This window comes from Lactuca sativa, chromosome 4 (genome assembly GCF_002870075.4).
Source record: "Lactuca sativa cultivar Salinas chromosome 4, Lsat_Salinas_v11, whole genome shotgun sequence".
NCBI lineage: Eukaryota > Viridiplantae > Streptophyta > Magnoliopsida > Asterales > Asteraceae > Lactuca > Lactuca sativa.
Window position 1 is genome coordinate 283,233,724 of NC_056626.2, and position 18,173 is coordinate 283,251,896.

An 18,173-nucleotide genomic window follows, 5' to 3' on the forward strand; every position below is an offset into this window, starting at 1 on the left:
CTGAAACACATCACAACTACATCAGAAAACCGAAATATCTCAAGGGATCATTGATACTACAACTAGCTCCCTGGTCTTGTCTCAACCTTTCTTGATTCGAGTACGGATCCTCTGCTTTCAGTAGTACGGGCCCATACTACCTTCCACATCTATCCGTACTTTCTTCAAGAACTGCCTTGACTCCACCAAGTCACTTCTACTACTACTGATCTCTGCTACTCTCATCCTAGGCTTGCCCTAGGGAAACCTCAGACTCAACTCAACTAGTCCTCAGCTGCTGAAGGTCTCCTTATAATGCTAATTAGCCACCACCTGAACACCATCACATGTGACGAGGATCAGATAATCCTTCAAGTAAAAGACCCGTCCCTATAACGGTTGGACTCAAACAAGAGCTACGCAATAGGGCCAGTTCCAGTACTCTGGGATTATTCAACCCTGATCACATGTGGTGTGACGTGTTCACCTAATGCCTAACTCCCATCACTCAGAACCCCACAAAGCACGAAGCAAGCAGCATTCGGATAAAGGAAACATACTCAGGCACAATTATTCTCATAACGAGAAACTATACTAGCATACAATGCTAAGCTCATACTATCAGGCATAACCTAAACAGGCTATCCTACTGCTGTCTACTCAATACTAGCATGCAATACTCATAAAGCTGTAACACATAAAGCAGGCACATAAGGCATCCTCTTAGATCCTTAGTCCTATACTAGCATGCTGTTCTACTGAAACTGAAACTGAACAAATAACTTGTATGGGTAATTTGGGAGAACTTACTTGAGCTCGGCTGATCGCATGCACCACACCCTTATCTCGTTTTAAAAATTTTCTTTATTTCTAAGTGCTTTCAAAATTCTTTAGAAAATATTTTCCTTTTTTTAAAAATCTTTTTATCTTCCCCTTAGTTTGAGTTCAGATACACCCGGAAGTGTATCTGAATCCCTCAAACCAAGGCTCTGATCCAACTTGAAACGACCCAAAAATTTCATTTTTCAATATAACCAAAAACCATAATCTGAGTGTCATATCATAAAAACCATATGTGATGTATCCCAAACATAATAAAAACACTGTGCGGAAAACTGTATCATATCTATGTCATATCAAAATCAAAAACTAATCAACTCCCAAGATAAAAGCTGAAGTTGTGGTGTGTGCGATGCCATCATCCCGAGCTCTTCCCTCTGCTTGCAGAAGTACCTGAAACCAAAACTGAAACTGTAAGCACGAAGCTTAGTGAGCTCCCCCAAACTACACATACCATACAATAACATATCAAGCACATACTGGGGCCTTGCCCCCTCCATCGAACCGAAGTCCGAAGCTGACTGGCTGGGACCTTGTCCCCTACATCGGACCGAAGTCCGAAGCTAACTGACTGGGGCCTTGCCCCCTCCATCGGACCGAAGTCTGAAGCTGACATCGGACCGAAATCCGAAGCTGACTAGGACCTTGTCCCCTACATCGAACCGAAGTCCGAAGCTGACATCGGACCGAAGTCCGAAGCTGACTGAACATAGCATAAACATATCACTAGCATGAACACACATAAATCCTGTCTGAGCCACGAAGGCATCAAACATGCTAACTACTGCATCGGATCAAAATCCAGATACTACTACTAGCTAAACGGGCCGACATTGTGGCCTTAGACCCATTCCTACTGAAAGGAAACTCACCTCGTGAACTGGCTGCTGAGTGTATGGCTCTGGAAGCTAACTGCTGCTGTTCCGGTATCTCCCCGGCTACAAGTCCATAAACACACTCAATCAAATACTAAACACTGCACTGGGTAAAATGACTCTTTTACCCTTGGTCAAAGTCAACTCTAGGTCAAGGTCAACTCTTGGTCAAAGTCAACTCTAGGTCAAAGTCAACCCACAGTTGACCTGACTTGCCGAGTTGGGCCGCCAACTCGCCGAGTCTCTAATCTCACTTCTCAATCCTACTCGTGGCTACTCGTCGAGTATGACATCGACTCGACGAGTACCCTCTCGATCCAAGAACTCAGAAAATCTTCATCCGACTCGCCGAGTCATATGAACAACTCGACGAGTTGATCTTGAGCTTAAGAAGATTGCCTTGGACTCGCCGAGTTGTATGAACAACTCGCCGAGTCCCTCCATTACTGAGTCTACCCTCAAACTCGCTGAGTCCACTCCACTACTCACAGGACCCACTCGACACCGCTCAAAAGGAAGAAAATCGGGGACTCGCGACTCGACTCGCCGAGTCGTTCTTCCGACTCGCCGAGTCACCACCATGCAACTATTCTATACTCGTTTCTGCCCGAATCCAATACATACAAAAGATAGATCTGAGTCCAATAAGCTGATTTACCACGTAAAGTTTCCAACTTTACGTGTACAAACACATGAACAAGGGAATAAAGGCTAAAAGATGCTTAAAAGGGGTAGATCTAGGGTTAATATGCAAAATAGCTCCATAAAGGCAATAGATCTGGGTGCTACAACTCCTAAATAAACAGATCTAAAGATATTTTGACATAAAAGGCTTCCATATCAACATAAGGCTTGAGAAAAGCATCAACTAGATCTAGAGGGGGTTTTAAAGCATGAAAGTGAAGGAAATCTGAAGAATACCTCAAAGAGCTCTTGCTTTCCCTTGAATCTCTGCTCTACAATCCTTCTCCTTGCTCCTTTCTTCTTCTCCTTCTTCAAGCCTTCACAAATTGCACACAAGATCACTTAAAACACTCAAGGTCGAAATAGGTTTCTCACAGCTTACTGAGGGTGAAGGAGGCAAGAATGGAGGCCATAAGATGGCTTAAATAGTGGGCAACCCGGGGATTTAGGGTTTCTCCCAGACGGACAGACTCGCCGAGTCGCCAGCTAACACGTGCTCGAAATCCCGTCCCTACTCGGCGAGTCAGGATATGAACTCGCCGAGTCCCTCTTGCAAAACTTCAAAATAAAAGCCAAGGAATCATCATACCGGAGACGGGTCGTTACAGTTTTTTATTTAAAAATAGTTTCAAAAACACAAGGTTTAGCAACAGAAGAAGACAACATTTGTAGAGTTTAAATCCTCAAGGGGAAGCTTGGAAGTTGTAGAAGAATGTAAGAACCTTTGATACTTAATGATGATGTTATTCTTTAAACTCTTATACTCTTAAGCTTAAAGTTCATATCCAAATATGAACTTCAAGAGAGCAAAAATGCAAGTATTCTTTCAAGTAATAAAAGCAAAACTAGAGAGAATGAAGCCATGGAGAGAGGCTACGATTTTGGCATGAAAAAATGCACCAAAATGAAAGCCTTCATGTTATGGTCTTAAAGCAAAGGTAATACCCATAAGGTCTTAGCACTTTAAGACCTACCATGTCCCTAATGCTCCCCCATATTAATCAAAAGACCATAACTAGTCTAAATAGTTAGAGGATTTATAAAAGAAAGTCAAAGTTTTATAACTTTTATAAACTCTTTTATAATAAAACTTAACTTTTGGAATAAAGACAAAAAATATTTCTAATCCAAAAAGATAGACATGACTTAATAAATCATATCATATAATTTAATGTGTTGCTTGCTAATGAAAATTATTATTTTCTAGAAATAAACAATTTCCAATTAATTATAATTGTTTATTGAATCTTTATTAAAATCAGTTTCTAATAAATAATCAATTGTATCAAGTTGTTAGTGTGGCATATCAATATCACTTTAATATGACTCTTGAGCATACAAGCTCCTTCAGTAGTAACACATAATGCCATGTAACAATCACCTGTTTTGTAATTGCGAATTTTGAAAATTAAAAAATAAATATAAAACAATTTCATATAATCCTGTTTTAGCTCAGATCTCCTGATCTACTTAGTGTTTTTGTTCAGATCTCCGGAAATAACAACTAACATGCCACCCGCCTCCGCTCTGATCTCCTCTAACAAATGACGAAGCACTTTCGAGATATTGCTTGTTCTAATGAAGCACCATAGCAATCGCAACCCCACCACTCTTGATTTGTCGCTGCCAAAAGAACCAAACCCACCGAGCAACCACCAATCGCTCCGCCAACGATCACAGCCATGTCGATCTCCCTGCAATACAAGCGACACCACTCGACCATCGCTACCCTAACCGGTTAAATTGTCGGCTCTCATACTTGATTAATTGCCCCGCACCCGTCGAACCCTGGTGAATAATTACCAGGAGCTCTGATCACCGGACAATCTCAAATCGCCAGCCAATCGTCGCTGAGATCGCCACCCGACAACTAGCAGAATATCGCCGAAAGTCGCATGATTGCCCCAATTTCCTTCAACGGTGGCCGATTTCCTCCTTCTGGGCATTTTCTCAAACCAAAGCATGAAAGTGAAGAGCCATCGGGACATTTTTACCAGATGCATTTCATACACAAAGTAGAATTCGGGCCTACGACTTCTAAACCCTAACGGGCTGGATTGTTACATATGGGCTAACAGTCAATTTGGGCTCCTCAAGCATATGGGTATCTAGGCATCCTAAAAAAACAATCAAAATAGCCCAGTTATTGTTAAAACAAATTAGCCTGTCAGCTAATGCTCAAATGCTTGCAATTCCGCCAACAAAATAAATTTCCAGAATATAAATTGCGGTCTGTCTGACGTTTCATCAAAAAAAAAAGAAAAAAGAAAGAGAAGAGAATACGAATTTGGGTTGTGACAATTCAAGCTTCATATAAATTGGTATTTAACGGGCTACCTCCAAAACATCATATATGGGCTAATCTCGCAAAACAAGACAAGCCGCTCAAAGCTTGCGTATTGTGATTCCGCTCAACAAGATACATTTTCAGAATGCATTGCGACTCGAACTCTCGCGACATTTTCAAGAAAAAAAAGGGGGGGAGGGTGAAGAGTAGTACGTTACTACTACTCGCAAAAACATTTCGAAGTAGCCTACGGTAACCACGTGGCCCGGCTATCAGCATCCACACCGACCAACTTCAGGAAGTCTCACTACTCAGCTCTCACCATTAATGTTGACCGGCTCCCTGCTAGTCTCGCTGCTCAACTCTCAGTAGCCGTGCTTCTTGGATCTCAACAATTCGCATAGCCCGACCCTCAACAACCATGCGATCTAGCTCAGTAGTCGCAAATCCCATTCACCAATAGTGATGTTGTCTGACTCGCAGCAGTCGCGCTGCCTAGCTCTCGGCAGCCGTGCTACCTAGTTTTTGTTAGTATTTGGGCCGCCTAGCTCTTTCCAGCGGCTATGTATCTCGCCGTTCAGCGGCTATACATCCTTCTTCACCCCCTCTAAAGAAAAAAAGAAAGGGGGGGGGGATAGGGTCGGTACAACACTATGCAGGAGTGATTTTCATTCCAAAAAGGCATAGTTGAAGTACACAAATAGCTAATACTTTGTGATAGTGCATCCCTGAAGTGGCGTTAATATCCCGGATCGAAAGAGCAACCCCGTGGTTCAACCCTTGGTAGTCTCATTGCCCAGCTCTCAACAGTCATGTTGCTCACCTATCGCTAGCAGCTCCATTTTAGCGGCATGCTCTGCATGCAAGGCTCAGCACCCTTGCCTTGAGTCGCCTGGCTTCTCAGCCCGACTCCATTATAGCGGCAAGCTCTGCATGCGAGGTTCAGTATCCTCTCCTCGAGTCGCCTGGCTTCCCAGCCCGACTCCATTATAGCGGCACGCTCCGCATGCAAGGTTCAGCACCCTTACCTTGAGTCGTGTGGCTTCTCAGCCCGACTCCATTATAGCGGCAAGCTCCGCATGCGAGGTTCAGCACCTTCGCCTCAAGTCGTTTGGCTTCTCAGCCCGACTCCATTATAGCGGGCAAGCTCCGCATGCGAGGTTTAGCACCCTCGCCTCGAGTCGCCTGGCTTCTCAACCCGACTCCATTATAGCGGAAAGCTCCACATGCGAGGTTCATCACCCTTGCCTCGAGTTGTTTGGCTTCTCGGCCCGACTCCATTATAGCAACATGCTCCGACCATTCCACGCAATGCTCTTCCGTGTGACTTATCTACGATCGCTGGCAGCCAAGCCCTATCCATTCGGCGCGATGCTCTCCCGCGTAACATCTTCATGATCGTTGGCTGCTAAGCCCGAGCTATTCTCCTAAGTCGTGCAACATAAGTCGCGCATTTCCGCGCACCATAAGTCGCACATCACAAGCTTATTCCACGTCTAACACCAGTATCTCGGTGTTTCCCCTCTCACAGTCATCACGGCTCTCTCATGCTCGGACGATTGATGAAGTGTTATCCGCATTACAACCTGCTATAGTGAGGATACTGTCCAGCAAGAAGGTCATCCCGATAGCGGCCCTACTACCTACGCCCCCACAGCATCTCTGTTTCATGGCTCTCGGAAATGGTCTCGCTGTGTAGCCCTACCTGTAGCCTCGTCGCATACCCCACAGCATCTCTGTTTCCTGGCTCTCGGAAACGCTCTTGCTGCGTAACCCTACCTGTAGCCTCGCCGCATACCCTACAGCATCTCTGTTTCATGGCTCTCGGAAATGGTCTCGCTGTGCAGCCTTACCTGTAGCCTCGTCGCGTACCCGACAACATCTCTGTTTCCTGGCTCTCGGAAACGACCTTGCTGCGTAACCCTACCTATAGCCTCGCCGCGTACCCCCACGACATCTCTGTTTCCTGGCTTTCGGAGATGGTCTTGCTATGCAACCCCATCCTATAGCCTCACTGCCTATACCTCAATAATTCTATTTTATGGCTATCGACAATAGTCTCACTGCGTGACCCTCGCTAGCAACCTAGTCGCCCATCTCTCGGAATCTATTCTTCGCCTCCTCTAAGAAAAGGGGGGAGTAGGGTTGGTACGCCGCAATCCAGCTAGGTGTAGCCCGAGCAAGAAAGATCCTCAAGATGGTTATTAATGCAGACTATGTAGATGGTTACTGGTGACATCCCATCTCGCATGGCTACCATAACAATCACGTCGGATAACAGTCTCAGGGAGTGAATGGCAAGCTTACGCTTCTTAGCTACCCCAATCTGACATTCCACCGACATCAGTGTCGCGTAACACTCTGTAGCAGCCTCGGTCCGCATGATCGCAGCAACAGTTACGTTGCATCTCACCGACCGGCTCTCACTCCTCTCAACGAAGAAGTATCAAGTCAGCTCAATCACTATTTGGCTCATCGCACAACCCCACAGTTCTCGTGGGTAAGGTTCAGTCATTTCTCTTTATTATTTAATGCTTTGGTGCTTTATCTAGTCTAATCCGATTGTCAGCAACCCAATCGCATCAGACTAGGGGGACTTGACGACGCACAATTTATTTGACTAAGTCCAGTCCGATGTCATTGGCCGCGTACCAATAACACCAGACTGGGGGGGGAATTGATGATATATGGTCCATTGGCATGGCCCAGACTGCTCTAGCGTGCCAGCCTGGCCTGGTGCGCTCCTTCCAACCTTGTCGGGGACTCCCTTGTCAACCTCGCTGGGGACTCTCCTGTTGGTTTATATGACTAGTTCCAGTCCGATGTCATTGGCCGCGTACCAATAACACCATACTGGGGGACTTGATGAGATATGGCCCACTGGCATGGTCTAGACTGCTCTAGCGCACCAGCCTTGCATGGCGCTCCCTTGCCAGCCATGCTGGGGACTCTCCTGTCGGCCCTTGCCTGGTGCTCCCTCGCCTGGCTCTCCCTTGCCATCCACTCCTGGTGCGCGCCTGCCAGCCCTGCCTGGGGCGCGCCCGCCGGCCCCGCCCGGCGCCTCCGAGCGGTCTTGCCCAACTCCTTGCTAGTTGGGCCTGAATTGGGCTGGCCCAAGGCCTGACCTAATTGTCCCCTATATAATGAACAGTACCTCCTCCATTGGAGGGGACACTTCCTCAGGTGGCTTAGCCGCCACTAGACTTCCCCATGGCTCAGCCGCCACACTATACTCCGGCCGGGTGGCTCAACCGCCACTTGCCGCCATCAGCCACCGTACACCACCATTAGCACCAAGATGGTTCTCTCCAGCTATGGAGGACCATCTCAGATTTTCTAGCTGATCTAACTTGACCGTCGGAGCCCGCTCTCGGAACACAGTCCCTGGGATGGCTCTAACGGGTTTGCACTGTGATGTCCAGATCTCCGCCACAACAGAAGACAGAAGATATGCCGGAGGTCGATGTCGCATCAACTGTATATTTTTTTCTTTTAGACCAAGTATTCTCTCATGATATATGATATACTTAGTTTAAAATTCATTTTTCATCTCTTTTTTTAATATGACAGAAGCTTTGGTATTATATTTATGAATTATGATTGTGGCCTTTTTTTCTTATATAGATTTTATTAAAAGTCATATTAATAAAAATCAATTAGTGTGACATATTGAATATTTCTTATATAGATCTTTTAATTATAAGTGTTTATTGAATATTTATTAAAATCAGTTTCTAATAAATAATCAATTGTATCAAGTTGTTAGTGTGACATATTAGTATCATATCTTAATTACCAATATCCCTTTAATATGACTTTTGAGCATACAAGATCCTTCAGTAGTAATACATAATGCCATGTAATGATCACCAGTTTTGTAATTGCGAATTTTGAAAATTAAAAAATAAATATAAAACAATTTCATATGATCCTTTTGACTATATATATATATATATATATATATATATATATATATATATATATATATATATATATATATATATATATATATATATATATATATATATATATATATATATATATATATATATATATATATATTCTTTTAGACCGAGTATTCTCTCATGATATATGATATGCTTAGTTTAAAATTCATTTTTCAATCTCTTTTTTTAATTTGACAGAAGCTTTGGTATTATATTTGTGAATTATGATATTGGCCTTTTTTCTTATATAGATTTTAGAGTCAAAAGAATTAAGGTTTCATTCATTTATGATGACGACTATCTTTGATTTTCCATAGTATTTTGATATCTACATTGTGTATTATTCATTTATTATTCATGGTGTATTGAATTTTATATATAATTTATGTTTTATTCATTGATGAATGGATAACAGAGTTTGTCCATATATGTTATTCGATTATTATTAGAACTTATTTGCTTTTTATATATGATTATAATTGTTGTTTATTCATTTATTTATGATTATGATTGTAATAGATTTTTTTTTGTATGATTACAACATGTGTCTATTCATGTATGATTACACATGTATTTAATTTTTTTTTTTCTATCTACATTTTTTTTTATTAATTTACTAGGTGTGAGACTCATGTATTACATGGGTTTAATTAAAAAAAATAAATATAAAATTTTAACAATTTAAAAAGTATGAATTTATAAGAAAAATAAGAAAAAATTTGAATTATTAAAATTAATGATACTTTAATGTATTGAATACATTACATATATAAACAATTTCTAATAAATATTTTACATATATATTACCTTACACATTAAATGTGGAATTTTAATTTAATAAAATGAAAAATACAATAAAATGACAAGTGGAAAATAGAAAATTTAGAAATTCTAGAAAATGACGTGTGTCCAAATAAATGAGAAAATGACATGTAGCAAAAAAAACTTTCATTTATTATAATAGATGATTACAAGAATAGTATGAAGTTTCACAGATAAAATAGATGACATTTTTATTCATTGATGAAATTTTTTTTTCTATCTACATTCTTTTGCATTGTACTTTTTTAAAATTTTACTCGTCACGTTAACCATGTTAAAACATTAATAAAGCAATGCATTTTATTTTTTTATTATTGACGAAAAAAAAATGAAATAGTGAGGACTGGAAAGTCATTATAATGAGTTGGTTGTATATATAATATTTCCCCTTTCCATCTATATCTATCTGCATTTGCTGAGCTGTAAGTATATGTACAATAGATTTATTTACAAGAAAGTTGGTATGAGGAAACAATGTTTTCTAAAATGGAATGGGAAATTGGGAATGGTAATCAGTCACAGGGCCTTCTGATCCAGTCTTTCATTCCAATTGAGGCAACGAATCAAGCTGCGAAACCAATCTCCTGTTTGGTCAAACTTGTTGACCGTTGGAAGGGGATGCTGACTCATGCATATACGCACCGAGTCTCCTCTTGAAAGTTGTTGCCTTCTCTTTCCATCAAACGAGACCCAAGCGTTACTCCGTGCATCCTCTGGTATCTGCCACCCGTTAAAACAAATACTTACTTTCCTCGCTATGATTTATGAAAATGCTAATCTAATCATTCAAACTTCAAAGTATATTATTTATTTTGGGTTTGGAAGAGTTGAGTTGAGTTGAGTTGATTCACCTTTAATTCAAGACGTGCAGAATCAGGAAGTATAACAGGCCTGAACGAGAGGGAATGTGGACAAATTGGTGTAAAAAGCATGCATGGGACATTTGGATGCACCTGCATTGCATCCATAAAATTATATACCTTCTACCTAATTAAAATACCCCAAACTATATCAGCATACATACCATGGAACCTCCTGCAGCCGTAGAGTAAGCTGTACTCCCTGTAGGTGTTGCTACTATCACTCCATCACCTTGCACCTATTATTATTATTATCATTATTATCTAGATTAAATAAAATTGAAATCCAAACGGAAAGGGTTGGAGACTTTCAAACAAAAACAAAATGGAATGGGATAAATAGCCAACACCCTTTCCCTTCATTTCCAATATGGTCAACAGATCTTAAACATCATTAAGATGGGGTAAATGTTTCTGCAATTTTCCACCCTACCCAAAATAATCAGTTTTAAAGAATACAGTGATTTTGGCAACCATACATAAAGTTCACTAACTTTTTTTATAATAGCATTATAGCAGTATACTTTCACTAATTTTTTTTTTCCCTTCCATACAGATACAGATACAGATTGCAGAAGAGATGTTAATGATGAAAAAAAAAAAAAAAAGTTTTAAGGTATGTATGACAGACATACCTTAGTAATAAGACGGTCATGTTCATAACACTCGATTTTAGAAAGATAAGGGTTGGAGCCGCGATCAACGACAACCTCGTTGAGAACATCAAAAACTTTCCCGGGCATTGCTTTCCCGTTTCGGAATATCTCACAGTGGAGACGCATTCGAAGAGTTATATATACACCTTCCAGTGTGTTGTTCCCGTGGATCACTCGTTTTAAATCCTGCTTAAAGTCTTCAAACTGCACCCACCCACAAATCAATCTTACAATTCTTACTTACTTCTTGAAATCATGCCATAATTTATTTTCTCGAAAAATTTTCAACTATCATTTATCATGTAGAAGCTTACAGCATGTGAAGTGAGGAAACCGAGAGACCCGAGATTGAATGACACAACAGGGGGAACAGCACCTCTAAACAAGTTGGATGCATGCAGAATAACCCCGTCTCCCCCCAAACAGGCGATCAGATCTACCCTCTCATGAAGATCACTACATAACATAACATAACAAATTACAAACTACAATGCCTATATATATATATATATATATATATATATATATATATATATATATATATATATATATATATATATATATATATATAATTGGCTACATTTTTATTACTACAAACAAACAAATGCTACTTCTTGCATTATCATTATATACCTTGTATCTTGACTGTAGAAAGTTTGTACAAACCCAAATCCTGGTATTCTTGCAAAAACATCGTGAACCTCAGGTTCCACAAGAACATTCATGTTCTCTTGATGATACAAGAAAGACGCAGCCTGTGTGTGTGTTTTATGGCATGGACAACCAACTGTTAGAAATCGTTTAAATCAAAATGCTCTACTGTCTATCGTTTCCGCCGATTGCTTTTCTAACATTCTTTAGCATCATATAAATAATTAAAATTTACAAACAGAAATAAAAAAAAGAAAAAGGTATGTTTAGCCTTTGTTTATTTTTTTCACCATTAAATGCTATCTGGAGGACTCTCTCAATCCTTATAAATGATGTTTAAAATACAATTTGAGAAAATGAGATATTTATAAATGACGCCACATTTATAAAAGGTTAGGACACGACTTAATGGGAAAGTCTCGACTTCTTGACTTTAGCTGTTAAGTCATTCTTTTTCTACATAAAGTCAAAAAGAAATTGATGCAAAATAAATAAGAAAACAAATGATGAATAGAAAAGAGTTTGACAGATCACCAAAGAATGAAGTTGGACTGAAAGAAACCCGCAATACAATACTGCCTAACAAAATGTAAATGCCAAGCCTATCCAAAGTCCCACAAAACAAATAACAAAACCATGAAATCACATTAAACTAAAAAAATATATATGATTGAAGAAAGAAACTGAATGTAAGCATAACTAAAACCTAGTGATCATTATAACAGCTCTCAATTTGGGTTCACAAACACAAAGTAAAAAGTTAAAAGAAATATAAAAGCTTTTACTCCTCTGATGACAAAAATGTAACAAAATTCCTTGTCTAAGTCTAACAAAAATACACTACACTACAGGTATACAAGAAAGTATCAAATTTCACACGAAAAACTCCACACAAAGAGAATAGAGTTTAAAGAGAAAAATAAAAAGCTGCTATACCTCGGATATCAATATTTAAAAAGAAATATTTTGCAACGAAAAGATCCTTTTGATTATTAGGCTGTGTTTCTTATACTGGACAAGCTTTCTAGGGCAAACTTCAATGATGAGGGCAGGGCATTCATGTCTTTTGTACACAAAAAAGGTGGGATAAAGAAATTGCAATTTTTATCCCATTGACATCTGTCCTGTATAACAAAAATGCATTATTGATACTCAGATGTGGAAGTGATAGAGTACCTCTTTAGCTTGTTCCATTAGTTCTAGGCCAAGCTTCTTCAACAGTAACACAGTCTTGGGTGATGATTTCCACATAAGCATCTGCTGCTGTGTGCTTGGATGAGTGAATGCCAAAGAGGATTCAGTTACTTTTTCTCTGGTGCAAGAAACCCCATCTGTGCGAACTAAAAACATTTCTGCTTTCTTTCTTGATTGTATTCTTACAACCCCAGTTGTAGAAGCACACATATTTCCCTCAATCACTTGCATATCTTCATTCCCAACTTTTCCATTTCCATTTCCATTGCTTGAGACAACAATGGAATTGGAAGATCCACCCACTTCATTAGTGGCATGCCTACTATCTGAATCATTGAACTCTTTCAAGCTGGCACCAGAAGGAACAGAATTAGAATTATTGCTGCTGATATTATTCCCATTTGGAGAACCATTTCCCCTTTCAGAATCTAAATTACTTTTCTTTCTTGATCTCAATTTTTTCTCTAATCTTTTTCGCTCAAAAGTGAAATATGTGGTGGGGGAAAGAGTTTTATTTTTGAAGAACATGGACATTTCTTTTCTTGAGAAAACATTGGAAGGTGGTAATTGGGACTCCATGGGATTGACACAGAAATCAACCAAAACCCCATTTCCAGTATCTTTGTAGGCTCCATTACTGGTTGAAGAACCTTCATCATCTTCTTCCATGGCTATGGCTGGTTTTGAGTTTGATGCAAGTTGTTGTTGATCTTGAATGTAACGAGACCCATACTGGCGCCATCTGGAAACCATGGCAGACGTTCTCCAAACACCTTCCTTGCTATGGAGATAAACGGGCTTTTTGGTGGGGTCCGCTAGTACGGATGAAAACATCTCAACCTGTGTCATTGATGGTGCTGTCCCCACTGAAACCGGAAGTTTGACCAGGTCAATTTTCCCAGATGAAAGTGCGCTTTGTAATGCGGTTTCATAAAACACATCATTTACAGTCTCTGCTCTAAGATCCACAATGGTTTTGAACCCTTTTTCAAGCAACCACTTGAGGCTTTCCTCTGTCAACTGGCTACCCCTCCAAAAAGCTACCTCACAATCAGCAGGTTCTATATCTTCTTTTGATGTGGATAAATAAACAGGATTCCAATTTGCAAATAAAGATGGAGGTGGATAATCCTCCACACGAGGAAGCCCAGAATCATAGCAAACACTTTTCAGCCTTTGAAGTTTTCTCCAAACATCAAGACTACGGGTATCATCTGCTGTCAAAAAGATTTCAAGAGCAATATGTAAACTTTCACAATACCTTTTCATCTCACGCCTGAAAATAGCAAGGGGTGGAAGCTTATCCTCCATCATGTCTACATCCGAGACACTGAATGACTTCATGATGGTTGATCTCCCAGAAAGAAGATCCTCCCTTCCTTTATTTAGAAGGCAGATCATGCAACCAAGAACAGAGACTATCTTATCTTCAAGTAATGGCTTGTCCTCTGAAGGAAAAGCATAAGAAACACTACATTCCCCAGTCACAGGGTTACATAATGTATCCATTAATGCATTGTGAAGCCTTTCAGCAGCTCTAAAGATTCTACAGTATGCTTCAACTTCAGCGATATCTCCAGGAAGTGGACCAACCCATGGTAATTGTGTCAAATTATGGGACTGGTATGTCTAAATTTGAAAAAAAATAAAAAAAAATTAGCAATTTAATATCATCAATGAGATTCTTTGCATTGCTAGTATGCTCTTATGCTATGCAAAACTGCAAGAGATATAAGAGCAGATTGTGGGAATAGCAGTGTACTTTACTTTTGTTATAAATATTGGTAATGTGTCTTATTTTTTAGCAATATATAACATGGAATTCTTAAAATGCTTACAAGTATAATGTTGCATATTGCTATTATCAGCAAAGTAAATGTAAGCATGTTGCTCTGTTACTTATGGGTGAGAAACCTTAAGTATGTTGCTACTATGTGTAATACAAATAGGTCCCTTATACAAGTTTCAGGCAGAAAAAAATAATAAGAAATAAGCATGTTGCTATTATGGGAAAAAAAAATAAAGTACGGTGCCAATATTAGTTATAAAAGTAAGTATGTTGATATTTCCTGAAGTTTGCCAAAAGAATTCTTAAAACTCCTAGTTGATTCTTGTTGCAGTTACCAAGTAGCATTGGCACTAAACTAATTATTATTTTTTTCCAATCCACTTGAGGTTACAGCATAGCTTTAAGTCGAAGATATCTGACTAAAAAAAAGGAGGCCACATTTGACTTGAGTGTTACTGAAGTTCCTTTTCAACTTGAAAACTAGAAAGTTTGGATTTCGAAAACTTAAAACCATAAATACCAATAGAAATTTTTAAAACTTAAAACCACAAACCTTCTGGATATGAAAAGAAGAATGTCTGAATTTCTAAAATCAGAAGTCTATTCTTTTTCAGGTAGGGACAACGTACCATATTTAGAGGAGTTTCACCATTATAATCATCCTACAGTTGAATTTAATTAACTAGTATTCACAAATTACCAAGAAGAAATGATTGTACCACATTCCACATGTTTTTCTTTTTTTAAGAAATATCACAAACCGCACATCCACAACTCTGACTAATGGGGATGCACATTTAAACTAATCATTGCAAATTGAAAGTGGCATGAATCAGTTTGGGAAAAAAAAGTGATTATGATTATGCTTTCTGATTATTCAGGGTCATAAATAATCAGATTTTAAAAATTAAGCAAGGAGTTGCTATAAGGAAAGAGATTACTGAGACTGTGAGACAAACATAAAACTACTCAACTTTAAGCACCTCCTTATCTGCTTCTGATTTTTGAAGTTGCAGTGATCATTTTTAAGAAATACATCCAAACACCCCCCCCCCCTATGCTTTTGTTACATGGGACAGGACTCAGATGGGAAGGGACTAAACAAGCTTTCTAGGGCTATTTCTGATGATGAGAATAAAGAGAGGGCATTCTCGATTTTACGAAAATGGGAGATCAAGGGGGCATCTTGTTTCACCTTCATGGATGGGACAAATTACAATCAGAGTACATTTCTGGGGGAAACTTTTTGTTTATTTGGTGAAAAGATATATAGCATATTAGCATACTTTGATATACCCCCTTACAGTTACAAGTATCCTTAACGTTAGCAAATTTCCGAAATGAGATTCTACTGATTACGGAGGAGTATTAAAGCCAACCATATGATTAGAGTCTCAATCTCATTTCAGCATCTAAAAGTTCACGCTACTCAACGAACTAAAGATCTAATAAATCTATACCAAAACAATTCATCCGACCAATCAATCAGTTTATTTACGTAATCAAAGAAAAATGAATACCCAATAACTAAACTGATGAATGGTGCACCTGAGAATCCAAGCCAATGTTGACGGAGAAAGGATTCGAGAGCTCCGCCCCAGCAGCAACAACTACAGTGAGACGACGCCGTGCAGGTAATCGGCACTTGGTCGGAAACCCTACGGAATTATTCGGTTCTCTGAATCGTTGAAGCTCGAATGGATGGTGTTTGAGGGTTACAGTGTGTAGAACTGGAGATGTTCGATTCATATCGACAATCACCAAGTGGCATGAACATGAAGCCATGCCACCACCATAGAATTATGCAAGTAACCAGCGTGGGTGGATTGAAACAATTAGGAATTGTGGATGATAACAAGAGAGGGACCAAGGGATGAAAGGTGGTGGGTTCGCTTGGGGTTTTGTTGTGTTGTGATTCTTTGACCTTTGATTCGTGGATGTTTCAGTTCTCTCCATTTCCAAGAGATGGTGACAGAGGGAGAACGGATTGCCAAACAACTTTCTAACTTTATCCCCAAAACTACAATCCAAAGTCCAAATTAAATCTCACCAGATCCATCACAAAAACGCAATTTGCAAGTAATTTTTTGGTTAATTTTTGTTTTATCAAAGGGGAAATGACTTAACAGGGTAATTAACTATTGTTTTTATACTCAATTCGTCACTTTTTTTTTTTATTTCATTTACCATTAAACTTGTTGTATGTGTTCACAGAAACCATTGAAACCGGTTATTGAAGGTTTCCGACAAATTCTAATCTCCGGCGACTATCCGGTCGTCTTCTTCGACTTTTCTCGACTGCCATCTAAGCGGCATCCACCGCCGGTGTTGCTGCTTAGCTTTCTCCACCCTCCCCTCTCTCCCTCCTGTCGATTTGATGCCAAAAAAAGGCAGAAGGGATGCAGGCAGCAAGCCACCTGCCACCTCCTCCTGCCATCACCGGAACCCACCTGTTACCTCCCTTTTGCCGCCGGTAAACCACCATTACCACCTCTTGCTGCTTGTTGCTGCTATAAGTCATCAAGCCGAGACCCAAGGATCCGTCGAAAATCTCATTTTTGTTGGATGCTCGCCGGAGAAGACGACCAAAGAGTCGCCGGAGATAAGAAATTGTCGGAAACCTTCAATATCCGGTTTCAATGGTTTTTGTGAACACTTATAACAAGTTCAATGGTAAATAAGATAAAAAAAAATGACCAATTAAGTACAAAGACAACAGTTAATTACCTAATAAGTCATTTCCCCTTCCTTAAAATTACTATACCACATTTTCCTCATTCCTCTTCCCCATCTTACATAAAATTACCACAAAATTATCATTATTCTCATAAATATATTGAAGTGGACATTTTTAAATTGATTTGACATAAATCAACTTTTTTTCTTGATTTGACTTAATAAAATTCATAAATAAAATCTATTTTGATTTGATTTTTTTTCTTATGTTTTATTTTTCTTTTATCTTTTTATTATTTTCTTAATTTTTTATCTTTTTGTTGCCTTTTCTTTATTACTATTACTATGTTATAAGTATAGAATTTAAGATTTACAAAATTAAATAATATATAAACTATAAAAATAATAATCATTAATCATATATTTAGAAATATTTATTTTTATACAAAATTTGATGTGTTAACTGTAACGGTATCATGATTCTTGTACCATGAAATAGAAAATTAAATAGACCAAAAAAATAACAATAACATTGTTTTGTTTAATATTAGAAAATAATGCAAATTAAAAAAACATAAATGAAGAAAACATGATAAGTTAAATTACAAATAAAAGTTGATAAATAAATATTTATTATGAATGATAAATAAAACATGTTATAAAGAAATAAAATGTGTTATTTTTTTTCATAAATTTATAAACACTATTGTATACATAATATTCAATGTTTTATTTAAAAGTCTATCATACTTATCAAACATTAATAATTTTAATTCCTCTCTATTTTGATGAAATAAAAAAAAATAAAAATAAAAATAAAACTAAGTTTAAATAAGAATCACAGACTTGCAGATAGAACTTGAACTTTGAATGTTGTGCATAAATATGTTTTGAAATTCTTGAAAATACAATT

At 38.6% G+C, this 18,173-nt stretch overlaps 1 protein-coding gene across 1 annotated transcript; it reads right to left on the reverse strand.

Moving 5' to 3' along the window:
- Nucleotides 1-9,785: 9,785 nt before the first annotated feature.
- On the reverse strand, nt 9,786-16,563 carry LOC111921552 (NAD kinase 2, chloroplastic). The gene is made up of 8 exons (XM_023917130.3): nt 16,133-16,563; nt 12,778-14,424; nt 11,584-11,705; nt 11,265-11,406; nt 10,930-11,154; nt 10,459-10,533; nt 10,286-10,387; nt 9,786-10,154 (listed from the first exon to the last, which is right to left on the reverse strand). The coding sequence occupies exons 1-8, from the start codon at nt 16,367-16,369 to the stop codon at nt 9,951-9,953; spliced, it is 2,754 nt and encodes a 917-aa protein (XP_023772898.1). The 5' UTR covers nt 16,370-16,563; the 3' UTR covers nt 9,786-9,950.
- Between the last annotated feature and the right edge of the window lie 1,610 nt (nt 16,564-18,173).

What these genes read in the sequence shown, in the direction of transcription:
- LOC111921552 (XM_023917130.3), bottom strand. Translation starts at nt 16,369, where the DNA reads ATGGCTTCATGTTCATGCCACTTGGTGATTGTCGATATGAATCGAACA. An exon ending in GTTTCCTCACTTCACATGCT is followed by an intron (nt 11,155 to 11,264) that starts GTAAGCTTCTAC and finishes GGGTGGGTGCAG; the next exon opens with TTTGAAGACTTTAAGCAGGA. An exon ending in CTGCACGTCTTGAATTAAAG is followed by an intron (nt 10,155 to 10,285) that starts GTGAATCAACTC and finishes AACGGGTGGCAG; the next exon opens with ATACCAGAGGATGCACGGAG.